Source organism: Sciurus carolinensis, chromosome 9, assembly GCF_902686445.1.
Source record: "Sciurus carolinensis chromosome 9, mSciCar1.2, whole genome shotgun sequence".
In the NCBI taxonomy this organism is placed as follows: domain Eukaryota; kingdom Metazoa; phylum Chordata; class Mammalia; order Rodentia; family Sciuridae; genus Sciurus; species Sciurus carolinensis.
This window is the reverse complement of record NC_062221.1, coordinates 131,032,607-131,060,589: the sequence shown is the minus strand read 5'-3', so window position 1 is coordinate 131,060,589 and position 27,983 is coordinate 131,032,607. Positions and strand designations below refer to the sequence as shown.

The window sequence follows — 27,983 nt, the reverse complement described above, 5'->3', positions numbered from 1 at the left end:
CTAGTCCTCACACATGCTAGGCAAGCACTTTGTTACTGAACTGCAGCCCCAACCCCTCCAAATATCTTTACATTCAGTAAAAAGTTTTACTAAATAAAAACGTAAGCGTTCCATTTAATTGGGGCCCAGTGCCTAAGAAACCTTGTGGGACTTGACTGTCACCAGCTATCATTTTCTTAGAACTAGGACCTCAGTATTTCTGTTGGGGGATTGCAAAACAAAGCATTAATATATCCTTAATGTTTTTCTGCACTTTTGTAAAAACACCTCTCTTCACTTTGTAACTTAGTGCATTGTTTTGAACCCACACAACAGTTCTCATTTTTCTTTTCCTTTTTTTTTTGTTTTGTTTTGTTTTGTTTTGTTTTGTTTGTTTTTTGTTTTTTGTTTTTGCTGCTGTGATCAAACCCAGGACTTCATGCATGCTGGGCAAGCACTCTGCCTCTGACCAACATCCCCATCTCTCCACACAAATTTTTTTTTGGGGGGGGGGTGGGGGAGAAGTACCAGGGATTGAACTCAGGGACACTGGGCCACTGAGCCACATCCCCAGCCCTGTTTTGTATTTTATTTAGAGACAGGGTTTCACTGAGTTGCTTAGCACCTCACTTTGCCAAGGCTGTCTCTGAACTCGGTCCTCCTGCCTAGCCTCCCTAGCCACTGGGATCACAGGCGTGGACCACCACACCCAGAAGACACACAACTCTTCATTGTACCAACTAATCTTTTTTTTTTTTTTCACCAGCCAGGCCAATATTCACGTGATTTGTAGGACCTATTTAGCATGAATTTGGGGCTTGTGATTGCTGATCTGAGAGATATACTATATGTTTTAAGATATAATGGGCAAAGAAAACAGTGACTTCCAGAATCACAAAGAATTCAAGATGTTAATATGTAACTGTTCCATTTCTGGAAAAAGCAACCTGAATATCTCCAGATGAAGTAGGAACAAAGATTTATTTATTTAATATCATGGGTATTGATTGAACCAGGCAATAGCAGGGAAAGCCCTTTAGTTAATAAGTAAAGTGAAGTTTTGTTTGTTAGTATGTAACAAAATCTAGAATCGTGGAACAGATAGGGTAGATTGACTATCACTGAGGGTGATTCCAGAAAGGGCGTAGGACTTGAACTTTGCTTTATTTGCTTGGAAGAATCTGCAGAGTTAGTACAACAGTGTCTCAGAGAACAAACCGTGCTTGGAAACCCTGAGATGGGATAACCATATTGTCTGAAGTTACACTGACTTGATCATACAGATGTGTGTTGGAAAATTGTAGGGGCAGAATAAGGTAGATTGGGAAGAGTAGGAATGAATTTTGAGAGCCTTGAAAACTAGACAGAAAAGGTTAGAGTTAATATAGTGAATATATGCTATATCTATGCTTAGGTTCTTCCCCTCTTCACCCCCAACAGACACATTAATACAAATACCTTATATAATCAAACAGGTAGGAATAATTTAATCATTGGACCTAACTTATTCTCTTTTTATACACTTTGTTGATACATACTATATACATAATTTCTATGTGTCTTCAATGTATATTCACATTCTGTTAGTTCCAGTATTTGATGATTCCATCCTAGAAAGCAGCAACCATTGCACATCTACATTCCAAAAACCCTTTATATAGATCCAGGTAGATCCACTAAGATCTTAGCACTCAGGACTGGTTTCATGAACTTGAAACCTATGCAGTCTCACTGGGTCTCATGCTCAGAAAAGATCCTTGTTTTGGTTTAGTATTCTGCCTTTTTTTTTTTTTTTTTTTTTTGGTGGTGATACTGGGGATTGAACCCAGCTATATCCCCAGCCCTGAAATTTTAATAATTTATGAAATGTTCTCCACTTTTAATTTTGCACAAAACCTGAAAATTATATATAGGAATTCTGTCAAGAAGTACTTAATAATCAATCCTAAAGGATGAAGTATTTTAGTTTTAAATGTCGTATCTCATGTTAGAAGCTTAATGGAAAAGCATTGAATACTATATTGGTTAAAATTATTTTGGAAAATAAATAAATAAAATAATGACTTTGGAAAGGGTGGCACCTGGTATGTGTCCTATTTCTGGCCCAGATATTGCTATGAGACCCTATCTTTGGAACTTAATCTCTTTAACATGCAGTTTCCTTGATTTTAGTCCTCATTTGGGGTGGGGGGTTTGCATTCTTCTTATCTAAAAAGTAAATGCAATAATCATACTTTCCACAAAAAGTGTGTACAAGAATGTTCTGAATAGTACAATCTGTAAGAACCTCAAACTGGAAACAATTCAGATGTCTGTCTACAGTGGAAGGGATAGCTGGTAACTTTTTCATCAGTGAAGTAACAGATAGCAATGAGATCGACTGGACTACAACTATAAGCAACAGCCTGAGTGAGACTTACAAACATAATATGAAGAGAAATGAAGCACACATCAGGGAGTAGAGTCTTGTTCCTGTGTGGTTCAAAAACAGACAAAATTAAACTTAGACTATTGGGTATCAGGCTGGTGTTGTGGCTTAGTGGTAGAGCGCTCGCCTAGCATGCATGAGGCCCTGGATTCGATCCTCCAGCACACGGTAAAAATAAAAGCATGGTGCACATACAACTGAAGCGAAATATTAAAAAGATAAAAGGATATTGGGTATACTTATAAGGGGGAAGGAAAGCAGTGACTAGAAAGGGGACACTCGGGAGCTCCCAGCAGCTTGGGAGGCTGAGACAGGAGGATTGTGAGTTCAAAGTGCAAGGCAAGGCACTGAGCTACTCAGTGAGACTCTATCTCTCTAAATAAGTGGTCTCCAATAAAGGGTCAGGTGCCCCTGAGTTCAATCTCCAGTTCCCCACCCCCCATCAAAGAAAAGTTTTACAGACAGCTAGAGAAGAATCAGGGGCACAATTTTACCCAGCGTTCTGACTGCCCACTTTTTCCTTTTTAATTGTCCTTAAGTCTTTGAAATTTAACCTTGGAAAACTTGACCTGCTTCTTGGGCTCTTGTAAGGCCTTTTTTTTTTTTTTAGTTGTAGATGGACACAATACCTTTATTTCATTTTTTATTTTTATGTGGTGCTAAGGATCTAACCGAGTGCCTCACACATGCTAGGCAAGCACTCCACCATTGAGCTACATCCCCAGCCGGCTTTTTTTATTAGTTAGTTTCTTGGATTTTTTTTTTTTTTTTTTTTTTTTCAGTAGGAAAGGGTGAAAATTTTAATTGGGAACACATCCTCAGTAAGACATGTACTCAGGGATGGCTAAGAACTATTATCCAACTTTAAAGTTGTCATTTTGTCCTTTGCCAAAACTGTTTTTCAATTCATGCTTTCACTTGGTCAGGAAGACTTTGTTACATGTATTTTTTGTTTTAGGTGACTATGAAAGGCTTATATTTTCAACAGAGTTCCACAAATGGAGAAATAACATTTGTATTTCAAGAAAAGGTAAGAAAAAAGGTTAGTGAAACAAGATAGTGGATTTTCCTTGTTTAATAGACCAATTTTTAAATGACCTGTTATTTGTTGAGTGAAACTAAATGAGCAAAAGTTTAAGTGAAGCTCCCCAAATCACTCTCCTTTAATCTCAGTGTGAAAATGGTGCTTCTTATTGTAGCTAACTATATTTTTTTAAAAGTTGCTACAAAAATTTTTAGTTTCTTAGAATATTGATGTAAAAGTTGTTAGGAAAACAGAACAGTACTAATCATCTATCTGTATATTGAAAAATTAATCCAGTTTATGATGAATTCCATAACAAAGCAAGTTTTCAGATTGTAGACATATTTCAAAATACACTTTGACTCATGTAGTGAAACAGAAGAGAAAGAAAAATATTGTTTTCCATAGAAAGTTATGAACTTGCCAAAGTTATCTCACTCATTCAACTTTAAAAGTTCCCTAGTTTAAATGATCTACTTTAGACATAAATAGTAGAATTTTTATTTTGGTGTTTATTAGAAAGATTTGTGGCAAGCCAAAACAATTTCACTGTAAATTTAGGGATGAAAAATAGGTACTAAATGTATGTCAGCATTTTCCAGTAATAATAAAAACTTCTGGATCATGAACATAATCTAGTTTTTCTCTCCATAATCTAGTTTTTGGAGTTTGACTAACTCCAAAATCATTTAGATTAGGAGTCTAAGTCGCAGAACAGTTTGACTTTTACCATGAGGTCAAGAAGAAGGTCTTAAGATTTGATTGGGTCTTGGTATGAATTGTCTCTAGGTTCATGAATACAATTCACAAATTCACCAATATTATTGATTATGTTTATAATATCACTAGATATTAAACCTGAGATGTAAGAGAGGATATTCCCATAATATTGTCTGTATGGCAAATAAGACAGTAATGGGGTTGGGATAGCAAGAGCTATTTTTTGTCAAACTTTGACCTAATTTTGAGCATTTGGCAGGGGGCTGGATGGGGATTGAGGAGAATATTTTGCTTTTTGGTGCCACAGTATAGCTCTTAGGAGTTGATGTTATCATATTTGATAATATTGACTGGATGACATTGAGTGCCTGAATTTTGAATATTTGTTGCCTTTGAAGTTTTATCTAGCTGTGGAATATGAGAGATAATTAAATTCCATGACCCCAAAATTCCATGGGATATGCTAAAATATCTGAGACAGAGATGGTAAGAAAGAAATGAACTAATGATGCTAAAGAATTTCATTTATGACATTACAAAAATTAGTAAGGGCTATGTGATGTTTGTTTCTATATAATGAAATCTTGTTAAGTGTGAAGGTCTGATGCTTTGAGATGATGTAGGTTGGAATAAAGTACAGCATTTACTGCTCTACTTTGTTAACCTAAGTTTATTGTCTCTGTATATATCTATTTTGATGTCTGAGTACTTTTCAAAATATGAACTATAAAGCTTTTTATAAATTGTACCACCAAATTTCCTTCATTCTTTTTGATTAAATACCATTGGGTTGGTTATTTGTAACTTTTGAAGTCGAGTTAGCAATAATATTTAGGTTCAGTTTAAATTTGTTTATATAAGAAATTTTTCAAACAAAAAGGAGTATTCTCATAGGAATGTGTAACAATATTTTGCTATCATTTGTTTCTAGGAAAATCTTCCTATTACAGAGGATAACTTTGTAAAGCTCCAAGTTAAAGCTTGTGCTCTGAGCCAAATAAATACAAAGGTATTAATGCTTTTATTATTTCCAAAAGTCAAATGAGGATTTTGTAATGTATTTCTAATGATAACTGACTTCTTAGTGCCAAGAAATTATTGTCTGTAGAAAAGTCGAACATCTAGGAAAAATATTTAGTACACATTTGTGTATTTCTACTACATTCAATTATTAGTCTGATTGAAGGACATGTATTTTATATCAATATATGAGAATATTTTATAAACTACTTAACGAAAGAGAGTTATAATTACTAAGGCATATAATCAAGGGGAAATTACCTTTTAAAAGCAATGAAAATAGAAACTAGAAACCAAATCAGTGTTTGTTAACCATTGATTATGTGATATTTCTAGTTTATGTCTTTATATATGGTTCATACTCTTCTTATCATTTCTCCTTTCTTGCTCGTAAACACATATCTCCAATCTTACACCATCCAACAGTAATTTTTCATTATTGACCATAAAAATACATGGAAAATCTTCAAATGGCAAATAAATTATGGTTAAATGTGCCATTAGTAAGTAGAACAGGTCCATCTTCTGAGTTTTTAAAAGATAAATAACATAGTTTATCAGATCCTTAATTTATTAGATTTTAATGTCATATTAATTCCTAGGAATCAAAGTTTTCTTTGATAAATTCAAAGCCAAAATTACAGAACAAGGTATAGGCTCCTATTGGGCGACTCTGTAGCATGAACACAACTTGAGAAATGAATTGAGATTCCCCTGAAGATTTTTCACCAAGAATGTGAGTACTAATCCTCGTCTGCAGATCTATGATTGGAAGATGTTCTTTTTTAAAACTATGAAAAATTATAAGTGAAGGAAGCAAGATGCAGTTACTAAAACCATCATTATAACTTTGTAAAAATGTGCATTAAAAACGCAAAAATGAAGGGCTGGGGACATAACTCAGTTGGTAGAGTGCTTGCCTCGCAAGCACAAGGCCCTGGGTTCAATCCCCAGCACCACAAAAAAAAAAAAAAAAAAAAAATGACATTGTCCCATCAACATCTTAGGAAAAGTATAAAATGTTGAAAGAGACTTCTGGCAAGTAACTATATACACATGGGAGACTTATGTTTTTAATTTTGAAAAGTAAAGGAAACATAACGATTATTTCAATTTTTTTTTTTTTTTTTTGCTATTTCTAAAATAACTATTATATATCTACAAGTATGTTCCACCTCTCTAGTACTGTTGTCGGGGCTGGGGAGATAGCTCAGTCGGTAGAGTGCTTGCCTTGTAAGCACAAGGCCCTGGGTTCAATCCCCAGCACCCAAAAAAAAAAAAAAAAAAAAAAAAGCAGAAGTTCTAGTACTGTTGTAAGTTGCAGGAACTTAAATACAAGATTATCTTAGTATTTTCTGTTATTTTAAAAGATAAGGACATATTATCAGTTTGGTTAGAATCTAACAAAATACTAATTTTTTTAAAACATAACCCTAAAAAAATAAACTGCACTCACCCTGAGTCTGAAATCATGTGGTAATTTTGTTTTTACTAACTATTCCTCCTTCCCACCTGCTTCCTAATCCAAGATTGTGAGGAAAAACTCAGGTGATTTTTAAAGGATATGATAATGGGCCACCTTTGGTTCTTAAAGGTCACATTTCCCTTATTCAAGAATAAAGTCTCTACATTCCCCTAACCACCTGAACAGATGACTGAGTAACAGTGTTTAGCCAACCAAGAAATACCCAGGCCTTAATTTCCCTTCATACTTAGTAGAATAAAGATGTTAAAGAGACATATTAGTGGTTATTTGAATAATAATACTTATTTAGAATACTATATATCAACTAATTACTCATCAAACTCTTGGTTTCCTATCCTACAAGGAAATCTGTCTTGTGAAATTGTTTTAATTTCAAAAATTGAATCATATTTTCTCTTTCTATTGAATTTAATTTCAAAAATTGAATCATATTTGCTCTTTCTAGCAATCTATCTTTGCTCTGATTTTTCTCATGTGTGAGAAGGTACAGGATTTATTCATGACAGTAGTGTGCTAACAGTTTTTGTCATGATTTAGCTTCTGGCAGAAATGAAGATGGAAAAGGATTTCTTTCCTGTTGGACGAGAAGTTGCTGGAATTGTGTTGGATGGTAAGCTTACAGATGTAAATATTTTTTTCCAATGTAAAAAAATGACATAATAGTTTATTGGCACAAAAATCATAGACACTCATTCAAATATAAATTTTAATTATACAAAAATGACCTTCTTAAAAATAGGACTTGGCAGGAGAGTAGGTTCCAGGATGCCAAGCACTGCTGGAGCCACTGGGATGCTACGGAGGGCGTGTGGAGGTGAGGCGCTGCCCGTAGGGCAAGGTGCACAGGGAGGCCCCCTGCGCCCAGAGCATGTCTGCTTTGCCCGTGCTCCTGTGGGCTGCAAGATTTAACATCTGGTGTGGAGCGAGGGCAGTGGGTACCAGGATGTAGGTGTCCCGGCAGATGCTCCAGGACCAAGGAGTGAGGCCACACTGGTGGAGCTGGATCTGTGCTGGCACCTCTAGAGCAGGCCCAGGGCAGTAGGTTGCCCACTGCAGTGCCAAGAAAAAACATCTTCCTGTTCGTGCCTGACTTCATGAGTTAAGCCAGATTATCTTGCATCATTGCTTCTGCTTCCTGCCCTGTTGTTGCCTCATGGCCTACTCCTCCTACCTGCTCAGTGAACTTCTGGACACTTCAGTGGACATTCTGCTCAAGCCTTAATCAAGTTCTGTTGTCCAAAGCAGTGAGAGTCACAAGATGATCGACTTGTGTGGGAATCCAGTGCTTCAGAATCTACTACACCTCCAGGCCTTTGCTGTTGTGCTGAAAGAAAACTCTTCTACTGCCTCCCCTACCTGTTCGGTTTCTCCAGGGAACCATTAGTTGACTCTGTGGGGCTTTGCCAAATAGGCCTCTGGATCACCATCACATCGTCTTCTTCAAGTCCCTCATCATTGTCATCACCTGATCATGGCTGCCCTGGACAAAGCAGACCATGCCACAAAGGGACCTGGCACCTCCTGGAACCTCTCACCTGACCTGGGCATCTTTCTGTGCCACGCAGCTCCCCTCCCCTCCTTGGAGGTCCACAGCTTCCCGATGTGTTCTCCAACATGCTCCCATGCTGACGGGTATCAGCCTCTCTTTAGTGTTGCCACAATCTGTAATCCTGAGGACCGCCCCCTGCCAGTGATCTCCCAAGGACTTGGCCTGCCAATCCAGAAAGGATGCTCAGAAGATCCCACCCTTAGACTAGTGCTCCTGCAGTGCATGGGGGCCTGTCTGAGGACTGGGCATCACCACAGCCCTGCTGCTCAGCACTGGCTTCTGACCTGTAGTGATATTTTCAGGACTCTTGAGGGAGGGAGATGATATAAGGGCCTGGTTTCCCAAAAGACAAATGAGTCAGACTTCTGCCCCTGTCCAGAGGAAACCTGGAGCACCATGGCCAGAAGGGAAGTGGCTGTCTGGATCCTTCCAATGGCAGTCTTCCCTGTCTGGTCCACCCTGAGCCTGGAAGCCTCAATAATAAAAGCAAGAGCTTCACCCTCCTGGACTTGGTTTCCTTTGAGACATTTTTTGCATCAGAGCCTGGATTAAGGGGAGATTGGGACAAACAGAAGATCTACCTGGATGCCCCCAGTTTACTATTCTGGAGAAAAAAAAAAGGACAATTTATAATTGAAGAGCGCATTATGGCATAGAAAATATTTATTATATATTTAAATTCATGAGTAATCAATAAGATGGGTACATTGTCCTTTTTATGATATTTACAAATAAGCATATATTTCTTGTATAAGTTCATTTTGGTACAAATTTTACATAATCATAAGTTATCATATTAAATTTAAGTGTGCCTAAAATTGAGCATTTTAAAGTTAAGTACTTTATTCATCCAAAAATAGGAATTGTAGTTTCTGAGGAGAAATAACCAGTGAGAATTTATAATTATTTTAAAATAGTTTTCAAGTTTTACTTAATAAATAATTATTTTTAACATGCAGACCATTAAGCCTAAGTATTTGAGATTAATAGAGGTGATCTTAATACTCACACTAAAAGGTAGTTCATGATCAGTCAGTATACATTTTCTCTTCCTGCGTATATGAACAAGTATGTTAATGTGTAGTCTATATATTCAGTTTTACTGTGAATATTACTCTTTCTCAGTGTTATCTTCTCACTTAGCTAAGTGATAATTTTGTTTCCTCTCTTTTAATCTACTCATTAAAGAAATAAGTATAGTAACGCAGGGAGCATTCATTCATTCATTCATTCTACATTTAATAAGTACTTAGGATATAACTAAGACAAAAGGCCCTGCTCTCAAAGAGATAACTGTCAAAAAGAAAGACAGTTACATGCATATGAACAAGTTATTATGAAAGCCTCAAGGAGAACTGCCCAACCCAGCCAGAAAAAAACAGGAAAAACTTCTAGGAGTAAATTGCCCAAATGGCAAGGGGCCAGCAGGTAGAGAATCACAGCAGAGGATATCATTATCAAAGACAAAGAAGCAAGGATTTCAGGGAGATTGTTAGAGTTGCCATGTAAAGGAAGACTTGAAGCAAACCAGCCCTTAGGTCTTAGTTTGTGTATAGACCAACAGATAAGAGATAACAGATGTCATAACCTAGAGAGTGGTGGTAGCAGAGGTGGCAAAGAGGGGCAAACTCAAGAAATATTGAGGAAGTCAGCAGGACTTAACAATGGATTGGAACTAGGGAAATCAACCCAGATGAGAACCATGAATGACTCAGAGAATTCTAGTTAAGCATGAATTGGTACCATCAATTGATAAGTGAAGAGGATTCAATCTGGAGGAAGATGATGATGAGTTCAGATTTATACTTATTGAGTTCCTGGCACTTAAGTTGGCATCTCATTGATGATATCCAATAAACTTTTATTATGAATTGAATATCAAGGGTGAAGGATCCATGTTGGAAATGTTTATATTTGAGGGTTGTCATCATGTGGATTGTATTTGAAATAATTGAGTTGATAAATTCACCCAGAGACAGCATAGAAATGGAAGAGAGATGTAAACATAGAACTTTTCAGAAGGCAAGTGTTTGAGGGATAATTGAAAGAAGAGTGTGAAGGAGGCCAAGAAAAGGGGTCCAAGTGATCCCAAGAGGACATAGATCAGTAGTAGAAAGAAAAGAGAAAAATTCAATGGGTCAGAAGCCAAATGTACTGATGGTTGATAGCACAGGAGGGATCCCAATAAGAAGCAAACTGAAAAAGGAGGAATACCAACTTGGAGTTATTTGCCGAGTACCAACAGATGAGTTCTGGGGCCATTTTGCTTAGAGCCAACCAAAGGGTCCACTTACAGAATACTTTCCTACTTTATCTCAGTTTCCCTGTCTGTACACTAGGAAGAATAATACTTCATGGACCTGTTGTGCAGATTAAATGTAAGAACACGCTAAAGTACTGGGTGTAAGTAGGCATTCAACAACATTGCCATATTTTTCCTCTTGTAACTCTGAATAAAAGGCTTTTCTGTACATGTGCAGAACAAATTGCCCAAATTGCAAGGGGCCAGCCATAGAATTAGATATAATTCTAATTGAAATAGATTTATATCAATTACTGTAAAATTTCAAAAACTTCCTGAATGTATTTCCAAAACAAAGTAATTTTATATGTGACTCCATTGTATATCTGAAATTCTGCAACTAAAATAATAATAGAAGGGTTAGCCAGAGGGTGTTGGTGTTTTGTGGAAAACAGCATAATCTTAGAAACTACGGGATGGATTCTTTTCCTTTACTGCTTCATCCTTAAGTTAGCTAAATAGGGACTGGGGCTGTAGCTCAGTGGCAGAGATCTTGCCTAGCACTGTGTTAGGCACTGGGTTCGATCCTTAGCACCATATTAAAAATAAATAAATAAAGGCATGCTGTTTATAACTACCAAAAAAAAAATTTTTTTAAAGTTAGCTTAATAGGCAGAGAGCCACACAGAAAAACGTATTTTCCCCATGCTGTCATAGCTATGTGCCCCAGATTTTGTAGAGAATCCAGATTTGAAGTGTTCTGTCCTGCAGTCTTCACAGACCATTATAATGTCCTAGTTCTTGGCCTTTTCTATGAATGAATGACTTTTTATAAACCCTTGGATCCTTTGTTTTAATGGTTAAATAAGAATTATATTTAGTAACCTTATGATATTAACTATTAATTTTCTTTACTCTTTAGTTGGAACCAAGGTATCATTCTTTCAACCAGATGATGAAGTAGTTGGTAAGTTTTAGTTCACAGTCCTTTTTCAGTCTATTTATTTTCAATCTATTTATTTCCATCTCTTCTTTTTTCTATTTAATTCTGTGTTCATTGTGACCTTCATATACAAATACTTTCCTGGGCTGGTGGTGTAGCTCAGAGGTAGAGTGCTTGCCTGGCATGAGTGAGACCCTGGGTTCAGTCCCCAGCATGGCAAAAATATAAAATATTAAGAGTTTGGGAATTTGCTCTCAAATATCCATTAATGAAGGAAATGGGAAGTTTGATCCCAATTAGCATAACTTTTAAACCTTGTCACTGGTTGACAATTTTATAGATTGAAAAATAACCGTAATCACTGCTGTGCTTGGTACAGTGCTTTTCTTTCCAGTCCCTAGTCTGTGGGCACACTCAAGTCTCTCAAGAGAAGGAAGGTTGCCTGGCCTGTGATTGACAACTGCTGACCGACTGGGCCTTACAGAACCTCTGTTCCCCTCTGAACCTCTGACTTGACTCCTACGGAGCTCCCTTGCTACTCTTATAAAACTAAAAAATTGACTTGGAACATTTAATTTATTGTTTTCTTAAAGCCATAATTACTTTAATAATATTTTTCTCAAAAAAATATATATGTATTTACACTTGTATCCTAGACAGTCACACAAACATGAGTGTGATTTTCGTAGTGGTCTTTGAAACTTCCATATTTTCATGGAAGATATGCATATAAACTTAGCCTTCTAATATATTTGAAGCTGTTAAAGAACAGGTTTGTAGGAAGATTTTCTTCAACTCTTTACAGGATTGTTTGATTTTCCTAGAGAATTGATGATTTTCTTCTTATCATTTTGGGGTTTTTTGGGCCCATGAAATCAGTGATATTCTGTATTACTTTAGATACTTTTTGTGAGAGGCCAAAAATATAAATGGGATTTTATTGGAAACATACCTAGGTATCATAAGGAACTAAACCATAGGAAGGTATCTATACATTAAAGACAATTTTAACCAGAAGTCCAGGTGTCCCCAGAGACTCTGATTTGGCCATCATCTGTACGTCACTCACAAAGTAACAGAAGAGAGAGACAAATAAAGAGACAGCACAAGTATCACTATGTTCATACCAGAAAATATATGGTCCCTATTTATATTTCTGAAATCTCTCCCTTCCCCACAATGATAGTTACTGAAACCTTCCTTAATATTCCACTGAACATAATTTACACAAATATGCATTAGGAATGAATTAATTTTTAGTTCATTTTCTTTAAGTGTCTCATTTTAAATTGTAGGAATTTTGCCCCTGGATTCTGAAGACCCTGGACTTTGTGAAGTGATTAGAGTACATGAGCATTACTTAGGTATGTAGCAGCAATTCAGTATTCTGGCTCCCATTTAAGTTTTATTAGTGTGATATAACTATTGGCCAATCATGTCACTACTTCTAGCTTATATTTATTATTCATAAAATTCATATTCAGACTAAACAGTGTGTAGATCTTTGAGTTTTACTAACACTGCTTATGGTAAAAAATATGAAAAATGTTTTCTTTCTTAGCTCTGAAATTATATCCCCAATCAGAATTTTTAAATTTCTTTTTTTTGGTATATCTTTTGGTGTTGTCATTGTTGTTATTTTATTGAGGTACTCTAACACTGAGCTACATCCCCAGTGCTCTTGGTTATTAATTGAAATTTTAAATATACAAAATTTAGACAGCACATTTAGGGTATATGCCCTAGTCTGGCATAATGGCACACCCCTATAAGTCTCAGCTACTCCAGAGACTAAAGCAGGAGGATCACAAGTTTGAGGTCAGGCTAGACAACTTAGTGAGATCCTGTCTCAAAATAAAATTTTAATAAAATGTTGAAAGGTCAGACACTTGCCTAGCATGTTAAGGTCCTGTGCTCAATTCCCAGTACCAACCAAAAAGAAAAAAAGGTCCTTTAGGAATGATCACTGACAATGTGACCTGTAGGCAGTCCCAGGGCTTGCTGACTGCATTCATAAAGGAGGAAACTCAACTAGGTAACCTCTGCTTTCTGTTTGCAGCACCAGCACTTTGTAGCATTTTGTAAAAAGGGAATAATTTCACTATGCTCTGTGAAACTTTTCAGAGGAAAATTTTCAGTTTACAACAACTCTATTTGAGATTCTTTTAATTCTTCACCTAGTGATTGTTTAATGAGAACTCAGCATTTGGTCACCTCAACTCAAAGTCTGTTCTTTCATCAAACCAAAGAACAATGTTCCGAACAAGCTTTCCAAATGTGCTATTAGCTTATTTTGCCCAATATTGATGCTAGAGCTTAGAATTGAGTAATTCTTCCAGCTCTTTTCTAATTTCAGTTCATAAGTCATTCTGTCAAACATAAAAATCATTTTTCATTCTAAATTTGGCAAACATTGACACATGCCTGTGCTCCCAGCAGCTTGGGAGACCAAAGCAGGAGGATTGCAAGTTCAAGGCCACCCTCAGGGAATTAGTAAGGCCCTAAGCAAATTAGTGAGACCCTGTCTCAAAATGGAAAAAAAAAAAATAAAGCTGGGGATGTAGCTTAGGGATAAAGCACCCCTGGATTCAATCCTCAGTACCAAAACAAAGTAAAACAAAAATTGGCACACATTTTCAGCACTGTTCTTTTAGTCCTTTGAACATAAACTAGAAAGAAGTGAAATTATAATTTTCTCAGTGCTGATATATTGATTATTAATCTGCGCATGACTCTTTTATTTGTTCAGTTTTTGTAACATAACAAATACCTGTTGACCACCTAACACAAAAGCAAGAATCTTGACATTAACCCACATTTAACCTTGCAATTTTAGGACCTTTGAAATCTTAAATGTAGTTTTTACTGTCTTTTAATGTTTTTTTAGGGACTGCATAACCAATATTTTGATAAAATATGGTAGTCACAATTCTTACAATGGGCAGTGTTCCACATAGGTAAACAGTAGATAGACTAAGCATGAACTGTTGGAGTACATGTGATTTAGAGTCATATATTTACCTTACTATCTATGTGGGCCTTGGGCAACTTAGTTATCCTGAACCCCATTTCTTAATCAGGAAAATTAGGAGATTAGTTATTGAGTAGAAAACACCAATACAAACTCAGTTTCTTTTACTATATACTCCATAACACACATCACTTCTAGCATGGTCTCAAATGTTAGAGCAATCAATTCTAAAGCAGACAACAGCTAGGCATTCTTTAATCCTATTTAATTCTGATTCTGTCTACCTGGAGATAGTATCAGATCCCAGAGATTGGGTCACATAAGACTGTCCTCTCTTCAGATACTAGTCACAATTGTGGGCCTTCTGAACTTCTGACCAGCCAGCAACAAATTGGGGTTCCTTAAGGGGCTAGGGTTGTGACCCAGTGGTAGAGCTGTTGCCTAAAAGGTATGAGGCATTGGGTTGCATCCCCAGCACCACATAAAAAAGCTAAATAAACAAAATAAAGGTATTAAAAAAATTGGGGTTCCAACTTATGGTTCATTAATTCACTAGAATGGTTTGCAGAAACATGTTTTCCAGTTTATTGTAAAGGATGTTTTGAAGGATATGACTGAAGAGCCAAGTGAAGACATAAAGAGCAAGGTCTGGAGTGCTCCCAGTCACAGGAGCTTCTGTACCTGTTGAGTTGGGCTCTCCACCTCCCAACACATGGATAAGCGCTTGTTCATCTTCCTGCAAACCTTCACATGTCCAGCTATCTAGATCTCTCTCTTTAACCCCTGTCCATTTGAGTTTTTTATGAGGACTTCAGTACATGGATGTGATTGAAGCATGGACAACCATGTAAAAATGAGATTGGACAAAAAGGACATTACCTAGTACTAACAGATTTAGTGGAGAAACCCAACAAGGCCTGTCTCTTCCAGATCTTAGCCTTTCTGTGCAACATTCCTTCCTCCTGGGTATGGGGCAGGACCCTTTCTAAATTTGAGGCCTTAATATCTGCTGTCAGAGAAGGTGTGTCAGAGAAGTTCTTTATTGACAGCCCAGCTCCAAGACAGAAAGATAGGAGAATAGAATTTTGGTTTCTCTGACTTGCCTTAGGGAAGAAGAATGCTAGTTTCTGCCTTGGAGAGAAAAGGGAGCAAGGGAAAGGAGGGAAAAGAAGGTCAGAGAGAAAGAGAGACAGAGACTTTACTTTCTGAAGCTAAAGCACCCCAACATTATAAAAGATTGTCTTCTACTAATCTGCATTGTTCTGAAGCTGCTTCAGGAACCAAAGACAAAAACTCAAATACTTTTAACAAGATATGCTTATTGTACTGGTCATTCAGGAAATAACAAGGGCAACAGGAGTTTTGAACCAGGAACCAGGAGAAAAACAAAATACATTTTAATATACCTATCTTAAAGAGTTTTATAAGAAAAAAATTATTTCATGTGCTATCACATGGTGCTTAATGTGTTCTTGCTGTTTTCATTCCCTGATCATTTGCCTGAACATTTTCAACACTTAGGCTTGAATGCTCCACTAGATGGCAATAGTCTATTCCTAGTGCAGTGATGACTAAACTACATCTTGTTCATCTAGATCTGTTTACCTCAGAGGAAACACACTTGAAAGAGCTGGTGAAGACTGTAAAAGTGTCTGAGGTTGATTTTAGGTAAAATGAGAAAGGATTGCTTGAACTGTGACAAAATAACATTCCGTTTACCACATGAACACAAAAATAGTGAAACATGTAAAGGAACAGCTTAATGGTTAGATCATGTAGAACTTTTTAAACTATATTAGGAATTTGCATTTTGTTCCAAGTATAATGAAAAGCCATTGATAAATTTTAAGCAAAAAAATGTTAGAATGTTGTTTATGTTTTTAAAATATCATTCCAGGATTTCTATTTTCAAAGATAGCACTAAAGTGATTGACAAGAAAAACCATAAGGTTGAAATACAGATTGAGCATCCCATAATCTGGAATCCTAAAATACTTCAAAATCTGAATTTTTTGAGCACTGACATGATGCCTTAAGTGAAAAATTCCACACCCGACCTCACATGGCACATTGCAGACAAAACAAAAGCACACTACAAATATTTTATGAAATTTCTTTCAGGCTATGTGTATAAGGTATATGTGAAACATAAATGAATTTCATTTCCAACTTGGGTTCCATCCTCAAGATACCTCACTGGGTGCATGAACATATTCCAAAATTCAAAACACTTTTGGTCCCAAACATTGCAGATAAGGGGTACTCACTCATAACATTTACAGCACACAAACAAATGATTCAACTTGTAATATTTACAGCACAAATAGCTATAAGAATTCCTTTAAGTCAATAAATAAAAAAAGACAGGATGATAGAAAGTTTGACAAAGACTTGAACAGTCACTTCATAAAAAGAATTCCAAAAGACCAGCAAATGTAGGGGCTCAACCTTTTCAATAGTAGGGGAAAAGCAAATTTAAGTCACAGTAAGAAACCATTATACCATTATACACACAATTGGCAAAAATGTAAAAATCTCATAAACAGTTTACTAAGACAATACTGTGGGAGAGTAAATTTATATAAGCACACCAAAAAGTGTGTAACTAAGTCAAAAGTAATATACTCTGGGACCTGGGATTTCCACTCCAAGGTAAGTATCCTAATGAAAACCATGTATAATGTAACAGTATCCTTTATACAAGAACATTCTTAGCAACATTCTGTTTGTCATTGACAAAACTGGGAACAACACAAATGTTCATGAGCTGGAGAATAGATAACCAAATGTGTTTGCACAGTGGCATACCACAAAACACAAAAACAAAAGTAACACAATGACCTCCCAAATGGAAGGGCTCAAAAAAGGCAATATAGCAAAGAATACTTAGGGTGTGGTTCTATTTAGATAAACGTTCAAAACCAGGCAAAACTGAATGATGGTTTAGGAGTGCACACTTGAGTGATAAACTCTAAAGGTGAATCAGAAATCAAGTGAGAATGGTGACCTCTGGTGGGGAGAGGAGGCTGCTGGGATGATCCTGATGCACTGTTTCTCTATGACAGTGGTTATTTACCTTCTGCTTTTTATTTATTAATGCATTTGTGTTTATGTTTCACATACTTTCCTGAATACGTTTAGGAAATAAACTCCGTACACACTGGCTCCTATCTTGAGAATAGATTATATGTGGGCAAGAGTGGGACAGGGAAACTGTAATGTGGGGGAGAGATTAATAGGAGCAGGGACTTGGACCAGGGCTATGGTCCATGGACGAAGAGATGGAAAGAAATAGGTCAGTAAGGCAGTATTACTAGGACTTGCTAATGGATCGTTTCCTCTTATTCCTTGTGATAGTTCATAAACCAGAAAAGGTTACATGGACAGAAGCAGCTGGAACTATTCGGGATGGAGTACGAGCTTATACAGCCCTACATTATCTTTCTCAACTCTCTCCTGGAAAATCAGTACTGATAATGGATGGAGCAAGTGTAAGTGTCAATTTTTGTTTTTAAGAAATAGATTAACATGCAGTCATCCTAGGGAATTTAAAAACAAGCTAATAGAATTCTTTGCCAGTAGATTAATATCTGATATCTTTATCGGTCTCCCTTTTGTTACCATAAGCAAGTTTTATCAATAGGAGGTAAAAGTTAGATTTAGTATAATTAGTTTCTGATTACTTTAAATTTACCAGTAAATTAAAAAGCAGACAAGTCTCCCCCCACCAAACCCATGCTGAGGATGGGACCCAGGGTTGGTAAGTAAGCTCTCTACCACCAAGCTGTACCCCAAGCCAAGCCATTTTTATTCACTCCTGGTTTTGTATCATATCACTGACACTTAACACTTAGGTTAATGAAGTGTTGGCTTTTTATACATAGATCACGCATGAGGTCAAAATGTACTAATTTAAATGTATTCCAGATAGCATCCAAAGATAGACTATCACAATAATAGACACTAAAACACTATGTAAAACAGCTGGTCTTGGTGGCACACATCTGTAATCCCAGTGACACTGGAGGCTGAGGCAGGAGGATCACAAGTTTGAGGCCAGCCTCAGTAAAATTAGTGAGGCCCTAAGCAACTTAGCAAGACCCTATCTCAAAATCAAAAGAGCTGGGGATATGGCTGAGTGGTTATGCACCACTGAGTTTAATTCCCAGTACCAAAAAAAAAAAAAAAGAATATGTAAAATATAATCTAAAATCATTGCAAAACTTGAGGTGAATTTATAGTTTTCTGTTTGGCTGTTGATGAAAATTATTTTCCTTTCCTTTTCTCTGGAAAAAGGCAGAGTTGTCCAACATCAGGTAGTAGTGTTTCCCTGTCCTCACCCTACAGGTCCAAATACAGATGGAGTGTTTGAAGTGCTCCAATCTCTAAAGAGAGGTAGCTAGATTCCTAAAGGTACTTAAACAATACCCTTACAACCTCCTTTCTCTTTCTATGGTCACGTTTCTGAATGTGGCCCTCCATCCTGGAAATGATGCTCAGACCTGAGCATGTGATGTGTGCAGCTTTCTACTCCCCAGTTCTGAAGAAGCCAATCAGATATTTACCCTACTAAATATATCTGTATTTTTTTCCTTTTTTATTATAACATTTTTTGTTTTGGGGGGTTTTGTTTTTTGTTTTTTGTGTCACTAGGGAGAAATCAGGGGTAGTCTGCCATGGAACTACATCCCAGACCTTTTTATTTTTTATTTGTTTATTTTAAAAAATATATTAAAGTAATCCAGGTGCAATGGTGCATGCCTGTAATCTCAGTGACTTGGGAGGCTCAGCAACTTAGCAGACCCTGTCTCAAAATAAAAAATAAAAAGGGCTGTTGATACGGCTCAATGTGAAACACCCCAGGTTCAATTCCTAGTACCAAAAAAAAGTGAACATGCATAAATGAATGTGTGTATGTGTGTGTATGTATGTGTATATACAGCATATATATGCTGTATATTTTATATAGTCTACAAGATAGATTGGATAGGGCCTGTCCCCTGTGTATGTTAACCCCTTGTATATGTGTTTCCACACAGGCATTTGGCACAATAGCCATTCAGTTAGCACACCACAGAGGAGCCAAAGTGATCTCAACAGCATGCAGCTTGGAAGACAAGCAGTGCCTTGAAAGACTTAGGCCTTCTATCGGTGGGTAACATTACTCAGCATAAACTTTAGAACACAAAATTTTTCAGGGAAATAAAAACCGCAAAACTGCACTGCTAAAGTGAAGTACAAAATCCCAAATGAAAGTTAATTTTAAAATTCACTAACAGCTAAAAAAAAAAATCTGTGCTGATTCCCAATTTACTTAAGTGATAGCTTTAATTATTTAAATTTTTCAAACTTACATCTTTTTTTTTTTAGTTTTTGTCTTACCCACTTACCCAAATTTGCATTAAGTAAACCTGACACACTTTAGAAATACCTGGTTTTTTTGTTTTCACTCAATAAATCAATATATTTTTATACCACTCTGTGTTTCTCAACCTCTTTTACCCCATTGTATGCCCTTAAAGTTGTCTGTTTTCTGTGAGATCCTAGGAAGACAAATGATCCATGCACACAGAAACACAAGTCAGATATAGTTTAAAGTGAGCAGGACATGGTGGAGATTGAGCTCCTAAAAAGATTCAACCTAACAAATATAAATAGATAGATAAATAAATAAACAAACATATATATATATATATACGTGTGTGTGTGTGTGTGTGTAAAAGTTGAACCTCTCTGAACAGCAGTGCATATGGAGAGGAGGAAGAAAAAAGGAACAGAGAAACTGGAAAAGATCTAAGAGGATGAGCAGAGTATAAGTGAGGGGAGGCAGGAAGGGAAATAATGTTCACTGAGTTTAATATGGACATTTCCTCCTTACATTCTCAACAGACTTGTGGTAGATTACCATGAAATAGGTTCTCAGAATTTAACTAGCTTCTGCAAGCATATACAATTAGACAAGGGACTAGAATGGACCTTGATTCCTGACCTAACAGTAAAGCCCATGTTGTTTCCATTGTTACATTATGCATCCTGCAGAAATAACCAAGAAATGGAAGGGAGGTAATATAAGGGCTGAAGGAAAAGAGGGAAAAGAATAGATTTGAAAGTATAAAAAATAGAATGGAGAAAGCAAGCAAGTGATATTATTGAAGGGAAAAGTTTTGTATTGGTCAATTCTACCCTTCCTAGGGGAATTCAGCCCTCTTTCCTTCTGTCTTCCTACCCCATTCCCCCAAATCTCAGATTACTGTTGCACTATTCCTCTAATCTTAACAACTCTAAGAGGAATTCTCTTCAACAAAGTGTTGAAAATATTTATAAAAGGGCCTGGGATGTTGCTCAGTGGTGGAGAACTTGCGTGGCATGCACCAGATCCTGGACTCAATTTGAAGTAACACAAAAATACAGAAATAAAAATATAAAAATTAAATATAAAATTTGTTTGCTAGTTCAAGTTCTGATTGTTCTATTATATTTTTTCTCCTAATACAATACTTTTAAAGTAACCAATTAAAATTAGTTTAATTTTCACTGATAGCTAAAAATAATCATGTTCCTTTTCCTTACCTTCAGGACTTTTCTCTATTTTGGGTAGCAAGGGGAGGGGTTCTGTGATTGAGAAAGGATAAATAAAATAGCTTCTAGTAGATAAGTACCATGTTGAACAACTATATTCTTGTATTTCTGAACTTTAAACATAGTTAAATCTAAGCATATTTAAGAAACTGCTTATTATTCCCAGTTCACATTATAATATGGATGATACATGTGTACCCTGTGTTTTCAGATTCTCAGTTCTAGTAGCATATCCTAAGCTATTGAGAGCAATCTTCTGCATCCACAGAGTGTCCTTGGACCACCTTACCACAAAATGCTCATATTCTTATTTTACTGAATTTATCAGTCCATTCATTTAGAATTGAACCTTATCAAAATTGGGCTTGATGGGGAAATGTTTTACTGGTTTATAATTTTCCCCATTAAATGTACTATTTAATAATCGAACTGCTTAACTCATTTCAAAGGACAGATATATCTTTTCTTTCTTCTCCCCCTGATTTGTGTTGCTCACATACAGAAGAGTACAATTGCCTGATTTCCTGTCCTTTACAGCCCGAGTGATTGATGTATCGAATGGGAAAGTCCATATTGCTGAAAGCTGTTTGGAAGAAACAGGAGGCCTGGGAGTAGATATTGTCCTAGATGCTGGAGGTTGGTACCTATGAAATCAGTAGACTGTGTAGTTTTTTTAGTTTGATGAATTTCAGGAAAAAGCAAACAAAACAAGGGAATAATTGGGAAGAGAGATCATGCTTGCCTTTTAAAGAATAGGCATTGAAGTTTAAGTAACAGAAGAGAAATCTCTGTAAGAAACTTATTTCTATGATCTCATCTGGTCCCAGATAGTACACTTTATTATACAGATGCCTTTTTGCAGTCATTTCTGCTATGTGTGGCTGCCCTCCATTTAGATGGTTGATTTCTATTGTCTCTAGTTGGAAAACATACAAAGTTTGTCTTCTATCTTCTTAAACTTTTTTAGTTTAACCAATATCTATTCAACACCTAATCTGTACACACTTAGTTCATCACTCCTAAAATATTACAGTACCACAGAGTGCTTCTGTATATATTTTGTTGTGAATACCACTTTGGCCATCATGTGTGGGGTTTGTTTTTTTTAACCACTTTTAAGATTTAAATATCACGATTTTCAATTAACTCAGAAAAATCTTTCAGTGATAGTGAACAACATACACTTTGCTGACATCATTTTTGCAATTATACATTTCAGTAATTACGTCAAAGTGTGACTATTTTGAATCTGAATGCTTTAGTCAGAAAACAACTTATCCCACTGTATTATGTCATCATTGTTATAATTAATACATTATGGAATTTAACTATCTATTATATTACCTTACTTAGTGTCTGAATGCAAACAGACTATTTCACTTAAATTGAAATATAGAATAAAACTTATAAACAGGTTCAATGCAAAAGGTATATTTTAAGATATGTGAATACACTGTGTTGCCTTTTTCTAAGAAAAATGCCTCCACTTTACTATATTAAAAATAAAATATTTTGAACAACAAATTTTTATCAGATTATTATAAAATATATTTCTTTTTTCTCTCTGTATTTCTTTACAAGTGAGATTATATAGTAAAGATGATGAACCAGCTGTAAAATTACAACTACTACCGCATAAACATGATATCATCACACTTCTTGGTGTTGGAGGCCATTGGATAACAACAGAAGAAAGCCTTCAGGTATTATCAGAAATAATAAAGCATTTCTGTTAGACCAAGAATGTACTGAAAAAGAATAATGCCTAATTATACCCTATGTTTAAAGAAATGTATTTTGTTTTTTATGTTAGATATATGTTAACCAAAATGTTAAAATAATGCCTAATAGGGGAGTTCTTCAGTTATAATGAATTATAATTTTATTTAGTTATTTGAAAGTAGTGACTTCTGCATTTTTAAATGGTATTTCAGGACTGAGGATGTAGCTCAGTGGTAGATCGCTTGCCTGGGATACATAAGGCCCTGGGTTCAGTCCCTACCACTCCAGAAAAAAATCTGATCACTGGCCACAGTGGTGCATGTCTGTAATACCAGTGACTCAAGAAACTGAGGAAGGAGTTCAAGATCAACCTTAGCAATTTAGGCCCTAAGCAACTAAGCAAGATCCTGCCTTCAAATTAAAAATAAAAGTGCTAGGGACGTAGATCAGTGAAAAGTTACCCTTGGGTTCAATCCCCAAAATAATTTTTTTTAAAAATCTATATTTCAAATAGCAATCTTTTCTTAGTAACAAACATCATTGACATATACTTAACAAAATATTTCTGTATAAAATTATCACAACTTCCTAATTATTTAAATTGGAATTATTATGTAAATGTATCAATACATTATCTTCCAAATGTTTTTCAGTAGAATTTAAATTAAATATATCATAGGTGATATGTAAATACCATAATTCTCATCTGCCCATCTTGACTGACTTTCTACTATTCTTATGAAGGTGACTGGTAAGTAAAATGGCCAGAAACCACATACACATACCTCTACCACTTCAGCACCAGGATTCTAGATTGTCCCTTCATCTAACCTATACACCTTGCTGTTTCATCATCATTTGGGGCCATAAAATAGAAAATAAAACATTATACCAACTTATAGTTTACATGTTGTTGAAGTTTACTGAGTTTTTGTGATTCGGACATTATTTAATTTTTGTAGAATTTTTTCTGGCTCATGCTACTAATCATCCTTCTGCTCTTAGGCTCACAGTGATTGATTGATTGATCTTTGTTTATTCTGTCAAAGTTGGATCCTCCAGATAGCCGTTGCCTTTTCCTCAAGGGAGCAACGGTGGCTTTCCTTAATGATGAAATTTGGAATTTGTCAAATGTACAACAGGGAAAATATCTTTATATCCTTTTCTTCTGTGGACTTGTTTCTGACTTGAAATTTACCTTGTACTTTACATATAAATTTTTTCATTATGATAATAAGAAACAAAAATTAGCCATTAACTCTCCTGGAGTATGCCAGTGTTCTAGGTCTTGCAGGTGTTTGTTTAAATGTTAAAAAAAAACAATCTATGAGATTTAAGTATCATTATTCCTGTTTCACAGTTGAAGAAATTAAAGAATAACAAGTGGCAGAACCAGAATCATACCCAGAAAGTCTCCCTCCTTTCAGAGTAGGAAATAAACCATAATATTATGTGGAAGATGGTTTGGTTTTCTCTTTAACTTGACTTTACACGAGGTTGCACACCTTACTCCTATGATAGTATCATTGCACAAAAAGTTTCACAGAACAGTTGGTTTTTATAAATATCAGTGCTAAGAAATCTTCATCAAATGAGGATGCATCTGGATTTTTAAAAATAGAAGTCATTCAGTTGGGTATGGTGGTGCATTTCTGTTATCTCAGCTACTCTGGAGGCTAAGGCAGGATTGCAAGTTTGAGACCGGCCTCAGCAACTTAGTGAAACCCTGTCTCCAAAAAAAAAGGCTAGGGACATAGATCAGTGCACCTGGGTTCAATCCCTAGTACCACCAAAAAAAAAAAAAAAAAAAAAAAAGCATTGTAGACAAATCTAGTGAATGAAGTAAGATCATTCCAGTTTTGGTGAAAGTAATGAGAAGTTTCTCTGTGAGAATGAGAAAGCAGTTCCAAAAACAAAGGTCCAAAAGTCTCTTGAGCAGGGTCAACTTCTCTTAAGAATTGCTTTTATTTCTAAGATGACTATTTTAAATGCAGTTGTGCTTCCTAAGTTTCAGTGTATTGGATAAAAAGAAGTTCTTATATGATAACTTTTGTGTGAAGGAATTTATATACCTTTACATTTGTCTCCATTGAACATCATATATGTGTGTTGTGTGTAAAGGTCAGTCCCTTCTAGGAGTAATGACAGATTTATTTCAAAGGTTTAAAATAGTAATATTTAAGGCTGGGGGTGTAGATCAGTGGTAGAGCACTTGCCCAGCATGTGCAAGACCCTGGGTTCAAGCCCCAACACCCCAAACAAAAAAGAAAAAAAAATATTATGTAATAAGAGCACTAAGTGTGTTGCGTGTTAAGGAGATTTCAGAACTCTTTCATGTAGTAAATGTAGTAGTCTAAAATATTTTGATTTAAATATGTTCTAAATATTCTATTTTAAATATTTTTCTAATAATTTTTTTATTTTCTTATTTGTCTAAAAAGTTATGTCCCACATCACAATTACCTAAGATAACATAGATGTGAACAGTAGAAAACACCATATAGCTATTACAAATAATAGCCAGGCATGGTGGCATTCACCTAATCTTAGGGGCTCAGGGAAGGTGAGGCAGGAGGATCACAAGTTCAAAGTCAGCCTCAACAACTTAGGAATGCCCTAAGCAACTTAGCAAGACCCTGTCTCAAAAAATATATTAAAAATACTGGGGATGTGGTTCCATGGTTAATCGCCACTGGTTCAATTCCAAGTACCCCCCCCAAAAAAAAAAAAAAGATACAATTAGTTAGGATGTTTTGAAACTTACATGTTAGAATCTAGGCTGATTGTTTGTCCTGTGTTGGTTCTCTCAAACCACCTCTACCCATGACAAGATGATTTTAATCTATTTGACAAATCCCTGGATCAGGTTGAAATATGACATGTTTATATGAAATATGTTAAAATTTTCCAAAATAAAAAAATATATGCTATATACAGACAGTCCCCAACTCAACGATGGTTTATCTTAAGATTTTTTTACTTTATGATGTTGCCAAAGCAACATGCATTCAATAGAAAACATACTTTGAATTTTTACCTTTTCCTTGTCTAGCCATATGCAGTAAAATACTCTGATATTCTCTTGTAATGCTGGGCAGCAACAGCAAGATACAGCTCCCAGTCAGTTGCAACATCATGAGGAGAAACAACCAATACTCTGCAGTGTACTGAGTTACTAAATTGGATATTTGGTAGGTTGTTGCGTGCACTTTTGATTTATGATATGTTTAAGGTAGAGTGGTTTTATTGGAACAAAATCCCATCATAAGTCATGGAGCATCTACATGTACAAACACACACAAATAGCAATTTCGTTTGCAGTACTGGAGATTGCATCCAGGGACACTCTACCACTGAGCTACAACCCACAAACTCTGTGTTTTGAGACAAGGCCTTATTAAATTGCCCAGGTTGGCTTCAAACTTGTGATCCTCCTGCCTCAGCATCCTTAAATCTCTGGGATTACCGGCATGAGTCACTGCACCCGGAGCAATTTCAGTAACAAAGTATAAAGAGAGTTTGCAGGGATGTGAATATGTGAATTAATGTTGTTTAGTTCATCCCTCTTTAACTTTTAAAAAGACTTTGATCATATTTTCTAATTTACACTTTCTGAAGTCTTGAATCGAACTTTAGTTCTCACTTGTGCAGAGGCCCTCTCACTCTCTTCACACAAGCTTGATTTAACACAGACCTCTCCTTCCAATATTTTGATTCTATGCCTTAAATAATTCTTCAGTATTAGCAATTACATAGACTTTCGATCTCAATATTATAATTTCACTTAAATTTCCAACAAAAGTTTTTGACTTGATTCTGGTAGTGACATGTATCACGCACATACTTTGGTCTGTTACCAGTCAGATGTAAGAGATGTAAGTGCTAAATACATCAGTCTGCCTTCATTCATTGGGTTAAAAGTAGTCATCCCTTAGTTGCTGCTCTTATCATTTGTGTTTAGAAGTTTAGGCTTAGTTATACCAACTCTCTCAAATCATTCCTGTTTTACAGGTAAATTTGACAGCTTACAGAATTTCTATAACAACAGTTTGAATTTCTGAGAGTACAAAACTTGAAAGAAAATTGACCTGCCTAGTATCTTCTGCCTATTGAATGTTTTTAATCCTTTCTCTTTAAATATTATCACCTTAACAATTCTTTCAGCTACGCGTTTTAAAAGATGTAATGGAGAAGTTATCAGCTGGTGTTTTTAGGTATGCTAAAGGAACCAAATCATTTTTTGTTTATTTTTCTATTCTCAGAGAAATAATGTGGGCATTTCCATTTTTGTTTCAGCTTTTACAGTATACCTGTTGCCTCCACATCTTATTTAGTTTAGATAAATAGCTACTGTTTAATATTTCTCAAAGTGTATCTGGTGGTATACCAGTAAGTTTTCCCAAAGACAGAAGTGTCCTGTGAGTTTCCTGCCCTCCATTCCTTTCTGTGCTTCGTTCTTTGCTTTTTCTCATCTCCCCTCCCCAAAAAATCCATAGCCTGAAAAGAGGGGAAAATGCAATATGGGTTATCACTTAGAATGGATAAAGTAGATATTTTTCCCCTTGGAAACTTAACCACTTTTACAGTGGAGATACTAAAGGACAAGTTTGACTTATTTTAAAATAATATGGCTCAACTATGGCAACTGTCAACTACTGCCCAGTGTGTTCTAAACATTTATGACATTTGTAATAATTTTTTTCTCTCCAGACCTCAGTTGGATGAACCTATTCCACTGTATGAGGCAAAAGTTTCCATGGAAGTTGTTCAGAAAAATCAAGGAAGAAAAAAGCAAGTCGTTCAATTTTAATCTTCTTTCTCAGACCTCAGCTGGATGAACCATCCCGGGATTTGAAGCCAGTTTTCCTTGAAAACTGGGAAAAATCAAGGAAGATAAAAGCAAGTTGTTCAGTTTTTAAGCATGTTTTCTGGTTCACAAGATGTTCAGTTATTTGACATATTTGAAAAATGTTTTCCAAATTGTGCAAATGATCAAGATAATTCTGTAATTAACATTTGAAGGGGTATTCTGAAAGCCATTTTTAGTAATTTTTTTCTACACATCTGCCTCTCATGAAATTCTTCCCATGAGGAACACTGCTTTCAGCAAAATCCACACCATTCTATTGATAAGTCTGTTACAGGCCTTGGTATACTGTCAAAATAATGTTATTAGTTATGTGTCAATTCCATTTTGAACATCTTAACGAGCCTGTGCTGTCAGAATTTAAGCATTTGAATATATTTTCAGGTCTCAAAGTATCTAACTCATACACACTTAAATTTTGTTTTGAAATATTCATTTACTCCGAGTTTCTTT

The 27,983-nt window shown here is 35.8% G+C and overlaps 1 protein-coding gene across 5 annotated transcripts in view; it reads left to right on the top strand.

Moving 5' to 3' along the window:
• The window catches only part of Cryzl1 (crystallin zeta like 1), a 32,081-nt gene extending 4,122 nt beyond the window's left edge, over window positions 1-27,959 (top strand). Inside the window, exons 2-13 of one of the 5 annotated variants that reach the window (XM_047565261.1) lie at window positions 3,366-3,437; window positions 5,083-5,160; window positions 7,195-7,267; window positions 11,371-11,415; window positions 12,687-12,755; window positions 17,720-17,853; window positions 19,402-19,513; window positions 21,479-21,577; window positions 22,523-22,644; window positions 23,713-23,818; window positions 26,832-26,877; window positions 27,374-27,959. In XM_047565261.1, coding sequence (XP_047421217.1) covers window positions 3,372-3,437; window positions 5,083-5,160; window positions 7,195-7,267; window positions 11,371-11,415; window positions 12,687-12,755; window positions 17,720-17,853; window positions 19,402-19,513; window positions 21,479-21,577; window positions 22,523-22,644; window positions 23,713-23,818; window positions 26,832-26,877; window positions 27,374-27,473 — 1,050 coding nt within the window. In that variant the 5' untranslated portion in view covers window positions 3,366-3,371 and the 3' untranslated portion in view covers window positions 27,474-27,959. Of the gene's footprint in view, window positions 1-3,365; window positions 3,450-5,082; window positions 5,161-5,263; window positions 5,908-7,194; window positions 7,268-11,370; window positions 11,416-12,686; window positions 12,756-17,719; window positions 17,854-19,401; window positions 19,514-21,478; window positions 21,578-22,522; window positions 22,645-23,712; window positions 23,819-26,827; window positions 26,878-27,373 lie in introns of those variants that run through there. The other 4 variants (XM_047565262.1, XM_047565260.1, XM_047565263.1 and 1 more) reach the window with 4 other exon arrangements.
• Window positions 27,960-27,983: the final 24 nt, after the last annotated feature.